Here is an 8,802-nt window from a genome sequence, read left to right as displayed (position 1 = left end):
ACGCAATAGAAATAACATTTAACGGAGTCCGCCTCTTTTATCTCCAGACTCTGTGTGGTCTATAATGAGCCCAGTAAACATCTGCTACTCCCGTATTAGGGGCCATTTTCTCCACATCTCATCCTGTAATATGGGCAAATTAGAGTGTAGACTCATTGAGTGTTTACACACACACACACACACACACACACACACACACACACAGGGAGCAGACATAACATACGGAGTCCAAGTGTTTTTATACAGCCCTGTTGATGCTGTAACATACCATCCCGACACCACAATTTTCCATCCAGTCCTAAAACACTACCGGGTGTCCTCGGCTCACTGTGAAGCAGGTCCCAAATTCCACAGGAGAAATTAAATTGATGTTTTCATTGAAATTACTGGGAAATGTTGCACCTTCCTAGGAAAACCATGACATGTTTGAATTCTCAGGAGTTCCCCCCAAGATGAGCGTTCACAACAAAAGAAGTCAACAATATACTAAGTGAAGCTCTTATTCTGGTCAGATAGTGCCACCTTGTGGTCAGAAGCGATTTGTCCTCATGTCCCACTACTACAATTGGTTAACCAGAAAAGTAGAGAAAAAACATTTGAACAATTGCCAAAACAACAATACTACTTGCCTAAAAGGCATCAGCATTATGTTTTACTAACATGTTATCACTGTACTTTTATGAAAACTTCTGAAAGCTATGATGTATTTGCTTTCCAAATCTTTCCTGTTGAATGCAAAAAAGGCCGTCTACCGGCTACCATGGTAACTCTTGTCTGCATCTCCTACAGAGACTTGTTCTATCCAGTTCATTAACCACTGCATTAGCAAACCCCAGGAATCTTTTAAAGCAATTGAACACAACCAATTTAACACGCACACAAAGGGCTTGCCGTTTTAATAGCATTTACATTTATAAAGTACACACTGGAGCACCATGACGCCCCATCTAGGTCCTCCTGGCACACGAACGCCTCCATCACACACTGGGACGGTGGAGAAGTGCAGCTTATACAAAGTGCGCTGCTGCACCATACAGACGTAACCATGTACAGATTTCATCCATCAGAGGTGAGTTTTGTGAAGCTTCACCAGAGTCCATTCCCGCCACCGCCAGCCTCCCCTCCTCCGATATTTCCTGTGCGTGGGTCAGCGTGGTCAGAGGTAAACGCTGTTCAGTATCCAAACTGGTTTGAGAGGGTGGGGACCCACTAGAACAGGCGTTGGTATGGGGACCAGCGTCCCCGGGGCCTGGGCGTGGTTCTGTTTCACTTTGGGGCAGCGGCCTCCTCCTGCTGCAGCTCGGTGTAGATGTCCTCCTCCAGCCTGCTGGTGTCGTACTCCTTCAGCATGTCGAACTCCACCCAGGGCTGCGCCCACTTCTGGGCGTGCTCCATCTGCTCCGGGGTCAGGCACAGGTCGAAGCGGATGCCCTTCACGTCGTACTTGGGCCGCTCCCAGCGCTTTGACCACGGCTTGGGAAGCATTCTCACCCTGGTCTGGTGGACCGAGGGACGGACACACACACACAAATTAATCCTTCATAGAAATACTTCTCTTTCCGTGAACATTAGCTTGGCCCGGTAGGTCAAGATACAGTATCATACATCTGATCTGGAGGGTCTGGATGAGAGCCTGTGCATTAAAGAGCACTTGAACGGATGGTTTCAGTGTGTGCTGGAGGCCCTCTCACCTTGTTCACGGGCACCTCCCCGGTGGTGGAGGAGGGCTGTGGCTTCATGTCCGTGTCCACGGTGCAGTACTCGGGCAGGGCGTCCCTCAGGTACATCAGGTTGTCGTCCAGCCTCTTCTCCAGCTTCAGCACCTGTATCTCCTGCACGCGAGGGCTGTACATCTCGTAGCAGATCTCCACGCCTGGGTGCCAAGAGTCATGTCATTTCACTGTATTCGTTCTATGAATGAGAAGAGTCGCACCACCAAAGGCAGGGTAGCGGGCGTGTGAGTTTGAAGAGTAATGTTTGGAAGATAAATATTAAATTCCATCAATATACCCTTTACCCAGGAGAGTATCAGGCTTTACATAATTCAGTCCTATGTACAAGAACAATGTCAGGGACCTGTACAAGACATTTATACACTAGTGGCGTATAAGAGAGAAAGAGGTAAAGCCTACAAATGCAAATTTGTTCCTGTGACAACAAGACATCTGGTTTATGGTTTATTTACCTTGACCACAGGGATCAGAGCAGGCACTGCTGCCCTCTACTGGCTGGAGGTGATGCTAACTACCCATAGCACCACTCTTGATATGCTCCCTTTAATCTGTTCTTTCTAGGGATGCACCACCTACGTGTCACCATCGGACACGTAGGGTGTGTCAGTTTAGTGAAGTAATGAACCAGTCCGGTAATGTCTGTGCAAACGTGTACTGTAAAGTTGGTGAAACTAAGAATAAAGTACCCAGCCTGTCAACAATCGGCGGCCGCTTCATTCCGACCATATTCCGACCTATAAGCAGACCCACTGCCGGTTAAAGGGAAGGGTGGTACCCCCGAGAGAACATCGACGTCTCCACAGGGAACGTCTCCCCTGTGCTCCTCGACTACGGTCTGGAAGCCGACAGCAGGAAAGGTGTAACATAATAATAAAAAAAAACATTTTCTATATATACACGTGCAGTTGTGAACTCATGTATTGTAATTGATTGTATGATGTGTACAATCGATTACGATAAGACCTTTCATTTAGCGTTAGTGGGACACTGAAATTATATATGCTTTGTTATCGGGGCTATTCGTCATGATATCGGACTTATCGGAATGACGTAATAGTTTCTGTTATCGGCCCGATAATTATCGTGCACCCCTAATTCTTTCTCTTGCTCCCATTGAGAAATGCAAATTACTTAATTTTTCCATTGGTTATGACCATCACATAACATACAAGTGGTAACCATTTAGAAAATACATTAGGAAAATAATTTCTTTACACATTCTTCCAATGTACCCCAACTGTGCACATAGAAACATCTTGCCTTCAGTGGACCCTTCCACTGGAGTTTTCCTTCCAGGTGCCCAACAGAATAGTGATGCTGCTACTCTGTGATGCCATTGGTATGCTATGCTTTATCTTTCATCAGATATCAATTTGTTTTCATAGCATTTGATCTCCCGAAACCAACTCAGAGGACGTTCTCATTACAATGTTTTAGTGGCAATTTCCTCCATGGAGAAGTAAGCCTTAATGGATTGTATTTGTATTGGGATAAATACAACAATGTTGCACTCTACGGGTCATGCTCTTTGTATCGGCATACGTTTGATTTCCCAAACATCAACGGTTGTCATGCATGAACCACTCTGTAGTTAAGTCTGAAGTGTGAATGTTTCAAAATGTTCTGACGTCATGAGGGCTTCACAGACTCATCCAATGGGAGGGTTTTCTGGTTACAAACATCGTTGGCTATTGGCTGCCCGCACAGCCAGGGGGCAACAAAACGTTTTGCTGCCATAATCCACTGTGGTCACATTAGTGCCTACAGCCGTGTTCTTGATGTATGATTTTTTTTTTGGTCTGATCTCGCCTGATTCTGCTTGTGATGATCAATTGTTTTTTTTCCAGAGGTGAATGCATTTTGTTTCATGAATAATTTTGAATATGAATGTATCATAGCCAATGTTTGTTTGTAGTTTCATTCAAATATCACTGACTTGAAGACTATAATTAAGAATAAAAAAGATATAATTTGTGAACTTAACTTTTGTGGTTGTTGAACCTGTAACAACAAGATCAACGGTGACCATAGCCTAAACTTTGAACAGTCTAAATCTTTTAAACAATTTTATATATTTAAATTAAGGGTAACCCTAATGGGAGGGGATAGTATGTGGCAAGATTTAGCAGGACAATTGTATATCCAACACGTATCTGAAAGAAAATCTAAGTGCATACAAATACTAATACTAATACAATGACTCAAATCTGCTCTTTTATTGACTTATCCGTCTTAAATCCATACCCCAGTGTTTCCCCTATATGCATTCAGCAGCGGCGGATTGTCAGCGCCACTGCAAAAAAAAATTGCAATTTTTTTTTCTCATCTATTTTTTCTAAGGCTTATGATAAATATCAAAGAAATAGCTGAAAATGAACATAAAAGATGAACTTAGTTTCTGCCAAGTTGAAGGCACATTTGCACAATGATCTGGTCTCAGCAGATACCTTGACTCTGTTGGTTGTTATGTCATATTTGGAAGCTCAATCTGTAAATTTTCCCCAAAAAAATCTCACCAGGAGTAACCTGGTGGGGTCCGGGGGGGGGGGGGCATGCCCCCGGACCCCCCTAGCATTGCTAGGTTACCAACTAACAGCACCACTGCTACAAAGAAATCTAGGGGAAACACTGCATACCCGTCTCATTTGTATTAAAGGGAATTAACCCCATGTTACGTATCTATCCCTGACTTTTGGGATAAATGGAGTTAACGGCACAACAAACAGCTGCCATCTTGACGGTTGTCTATCTGCTGTCTATACTTTCTGCCTGGAGACCTGTCTGTACAAAGAGAACGCCCCATGCCGTCCGTATGGTGTCCTTACCTTGATTGTCAATAATGTTGCGCAGGACAAAGGTAGCTCCCAGCCCCCGCCCGCCTCTCTGAATGCAGATGCCCACAAAGCGGTTGCTCTTCCCAGCAGCATGAGGGTCGGTCATGGTCACTGCGAGGATACTCCCTGAAGGCAAAGGCACCGCAGAATAATTCTATACAGTTCAACTTGCAAATATCAAACACAATTACAGTATACAGAATCATTCATCTGAAGGGAACTCTTACCAACGTAAAACTCAGGAATGTTGAGCACTTTCCTCCTGCGGATCATGTCCTTCCTCTCGATGGTGAACTTGATCGGCTTCGTTCTCTGTCGGGGTGGGATGAACTCGGGGCTCAAAAACCTGCGACAAGTGTGACAAAAATGCTCTTTGTATATGCGATATATGAAAACAACAAATGTCTTGAGCAAGATGTGTTGATTGTGTGATTGCAACGTACTTATGTGGGAGGTAAACATTGCAAAGGACGAAGTTATATTGTACTACATTAAGAATATAAAATGTAAGGCATTTGGCTCCCTGTGGCATGTGGCATGTGTCCCTGAGCAAGACGCCTCACCCTCACTGCTCCTGTCGAGCTGTCCGTCGCCCTGCATGGTTGACACCGCCGTCGGTGTGTGAATGTGTGCATGCCATGAACGGTCGTAAGTCACTTTGGATAAAAGAGTCAGCAAAATCCCCTAAATGTAAATTAATGTCAAAGACATGATGACATACTTCCTCAACGACGCCACACTCTGGGTCTTGTCTATGATGACGGGCTTCACTGGAGGAGTGAACTTGGACGGCTGCTCGGTGTCCAAGGCGAGACGATGCAGAGACGTGGATAGAGTCCCTGGTCGTTGGTAACAGACATCATTTACAGCCATATTAAAAAACGTAAATGTCACATTTAAGACGTTGAAATTGCATATTAAATACGACACTTCCTACATTGTCACCGGGTGAGCTAACGCTACCTAGTGCAAGTTACACTGCTAGCGTTAGCCTCCTCTGTGTGCTACAATCTGACAACATGTTAAAAAGCTTGAGGAATAAGTTTGACTTTAATTACGTTCATTGTGAAGCTGGGCATTCCGTAATATCCTTATTGAAAACATAGCTCTGTCGAGCCTCTGGATGCAGGCTGCCATGGTTGACCTTCTTTTGTCACATGTATCTGTACGGACGCCGTATGAGACCAAACTTCTGAAAAGCGAAATGTTTGCAGATGCAATACTAAGAACGTCCTCTAGATGTCAGTAACGGACCGTAAATGAAAATCGATTCACAACGATTTTAATAGTCATTTTGAACGCCGAATTATATTACAATCGTGTTTATGTCGATTCATTCTGTTATTTTAGCCTAAATAGGTCCTATATCCTGTTCTGACACTAGGCCAAACAATGTTTTGTTATTACTATTTGCATGTAATTTTGTATTGTCCATGATAGGCCCATGTATGTTTCACTGTGATCATTAGTCTAATAACTTCATACTAGTGATTAGACTAATTATTATCCTTCAATGTGATTCAATCTCAAAGTCATTTAGTGTATTCGTGCTATCTAAAAACATTATTATATAAAAAAAAATATCCCGTGCATAAACACTAACATTGAGTGATTATGGTGAGAGGCCATTGCCTACGTGTTAAGTGTGTAAGATAAAATAATATATTATATCTAAGGAAAGACGCAAGAGACTTTGAGACCACGCGAGAGCAGGCTAACGAGCAGCTTACAGGTGGGCTTGTCTTGTGAGCGCTCAGCAGCACTGGGCCCCCACCACACAGGCTGCAGCAGCACTGGGCCCCCACCACACAGGCTGCAGCGCTACACAGGCTCCACCACTACACAAGCTGCAGCTCCGCACTGGCCGGACGGGGGACCTCGCTCTGATCACTGGTCCGGGATGATGAGGGAAGGAAGAGCGACTGGACCACACGTCTTCTGCTGCACATGACGCAGATTCATAGAGATCAATGTTTTTGCTGGATGTTCCGATGTTGAGGACAAACTCCCAAACTTTGAGGCTTCAAGGATGTTCTTCTCGGATGGGACTCTCTCAGCCGTCAGATATGCGCTCCTGCTAGGAGTTACTTGTTTGGCCACCTTCTGCGATTTCACCAGGAGTTCCCCGGACGTCTCAGGTTGGTTTAAGTGGATGGCATAGAGTTAAGTGTTGTTAGACGAAGTAGGCTACTCTAGTAATAATGTATAACCAGATGGCAAATCCTCGCTATAGCGCCGCATGTTTTACTACTTGTTGTGCTGCGCGCTGCGACATGCAGGGTTATTGTTTGTTTCCATCAAACAGAACACATGTATTTCATGTTTTGCGTCCACAACTTTGTTTTGTTGATTTGGCAGAATTCATGACACTTGACCTAACGCAACGAATCGCTTTACAACGTTCTTCCTACTTATGAAGCCAATACTAAAATCGATCTACCAATATGTCCGTGTAGTTATTAACGTGTAAATAGGCCTACATGTAATGTCTTTATCTAATACCTACACCCAGCCATCTAGCTTATACAATTTAACTTTTTAAGCAATGAAAATGTAGGTCTGCAAGGTGTACGCTACAATGTACATGTTTATTTGTCCTGTTGTTAATTTACCTTCCTAGTATTGAAAGTCCATGATTTCATGTGTCCGGATTTTTTTTTTTTTGTACCAAACCCCATAAAATAAATTAATTTCCATCCACAGCCCAATGAAATAATATGGTAGCCTAACTAATACGCCAGTAAGTACGCTAATGAGCTGCTTGCTTAGCGTCGCTTCAGCGATGCGCTACTGAGCCCAGGGCGGCAGCACTAAAGGTCTTGTTTACGGTGTCATAAAGCAGGAAGGGAGCTTTGTGTCAATGTTAATTGGCCTCTAATGGGTCTAATGGTTTGAAATGAATAGACTAACACGAAGAGGGAAACGTGTTAAAGAAAGTGTGCGTGTGTGTGTGACTGATTATGCGTGTGCGTGTGCGTGTGCGTGTGTGTGTGTGCGTGTGTGTGTTTGAGTGTGTGTGTGTGTGTGTGTGTGTGTGTGTGTGTGTGTGTGTGTGTGTGTGTGTGTGTGTGTGTGTGTGTGTGTGTGCGCGCGTGTGTGACTGATTATGTGTGTCTGAGTGTGTGTGTATGCGTGTGACTGACTGTGTGTGTGTGTGTGTGTGTGTGTGTGTGTGTGTGTGTGTGTGTGTGTGTGTGTGTGTGTGTGTGTGTGTGTGTGCATGTGCGTGTGTGTTCCAGGGTGTCCCTAATCAGCTGCTTATAGTAATGATGCAAGCCCGGTGAAAACATATATGCTTATATGCTTTCCCAAATATATTGTTTAACCAATCGAATTACATGCATCATTCCAAAATGTTGCATTTCCTCTGCCCCTGTAAAGCGATTGCAATGCAGCACAAAGGACTTCATTCAACCACACCAAACAACCAGTTTATTCGGGATTTGCTCACAGGTTTACCTATATCCCATTTTAGGAATGATTATTGAAGCGTAGAGTATTAGGCTGGAGTTAATTTGTTGAAAGCTCAAATACCCAGCTTTGGTGCAGCATAGACACACTTCTATTCAACTTTAACACTTCCCCTGTTTGCCTCTTATTTTGACGGACAGTTGGACGGTGATGTGGCCTGCATGTGGTCCGTTTGGGGGTGCTCTGGGTGTGTATTGGATGCTTTGCTGCGTTCTTCAGTGGATCCTATATTTCCATTTCATTTCAGCACAATTAACCTGTTGGTTGTGGGATCATCAGCGATCATATTGATCCTATAGGTTATCCCCTGCCTGCACAAGAAGGAGCTGACCTTATTATCATTCTGTTGTTGTTGAAGGAATTGGGGATAAAAGTGGGAGGCTTGGGATTCCGGTCTGAGGATTCCTTGGTACAAAGGGAAGCCCCTCAATAGCCACATTCCTGACCCGCCGGAGCCTGGAGACACAGAGCGGCTCTGTGATTGACAGGTGCTGCCGGTGCTGCAGGGTGACAAGTAGAGTAGTAGTAGTAGTAGTAGTGGCCTCAACTCGCGCTTAACGTCTGTCCGGCGGCTCTCGGTGTCTGTCACCGGACCCGTGTGACAGTCAGGGGGACAATGGCAGCAGGTGATTGGGTGATTGGATGATTGGCATTGTGACAGCCCGGTTGTGTGTCTGCCTTGCCGTTGACAAATCGAAAAACCAGCCGTCAAAACACATTTGCTGAAAGTTGACAAATACTTTTTTTCACATCACCGGTTGTTC

The 8,802-nt window shown here is 44.5% G+C and overlaps 2 protein-coding genes across 2 annotated transcripts in view; one reads left to right on the top strand and one right to left on the bottom strand.

Annotated features, from left to right (window-relative positions):
* Positions 1–874: 874 nt before the first annotated feature.
* On the bottom strand, positions 875–5,715 carry mrpl19 (mitochondrial ribosomal protein L19). The gene is made up of 6 exons (XM_084483782.1): positions 5,626–5,715; positions 5,289–5,406; positions 4,795–4,913; positions 4,559–4,693; positions 1,692–1,873; positions 875–1,497 (listed from the first exon to the last, which is right to left on the bottom strand). The coding sequence occupies exons 1-6, from the start codon at positions 5,702–5,704 to the stop codon at positions 1,267–1,269; spliced, it is 864 nt and encodes a 287-aa protein (XP_084339908.1). The 5' UTR covers positions 5,705–5,715; the 3' UTR covers positions 875–1,266.
* Positions 5,716–6,475: 760 nt separating this feature from the next.
* eva1aa (eva-1 homolog A, regulator of programmed cell death a) overlaps positions 6,476–8,802 on the top strand; it is a gene marked incomplete at its 3' end in the record, with an annotated part of 28,455 nt that continues 26,128 nt past the window's right edge. The window contains 1 exon segment of the mRNA XM_084483849.1: positions 6,476–6,705. Within this exon segment, the coding sequence (XP_084339975.1) occupies positions 6,597–6,705 (109 nt within the window). The 5' untranslated portion in view covers positions 6,476–6,596.

The sequence above is a fragment of the Micromesistius poutassou genome, assembly GCF_964030765.1.
Source record: "Micromesistius poutassou genome assembly, chromosome: 19".
NCBI lineage: Eukaryota > Metazoa > Chordata > Actinopteri > Gadiformes > Gadidae > Micromesistius > Micromesistius poutassou.
This window is presented reverse-complemented; position numbering and strand designations above follow the sequence as displayed.

Bases quoted from the DNA above. Each gene is read 5' to 3' on its own strand.
- mrpl19 (XM_084483782.1), bottom strand. From the start codon at position 5,704: ATGGCAGCCTGCATCCAGAGGCTCGACAGAGCTATGTTTTCAATAAGG. The intron at 5,407-5,625 runs GTAATTAAAGTC...ACCAACGACCAG, and splicing joins TGCCCAGCTTCACAATGAAC to GGACTCTATCCACGTCTCTG. The intron at 4,914-5,288 runs GTATGTCATCAT...CACTTGTCGCAG, and splicing joins AGTGTGGCGTCGTTGAGGAA to GTTTTTGAGCCCCGAGTTCA.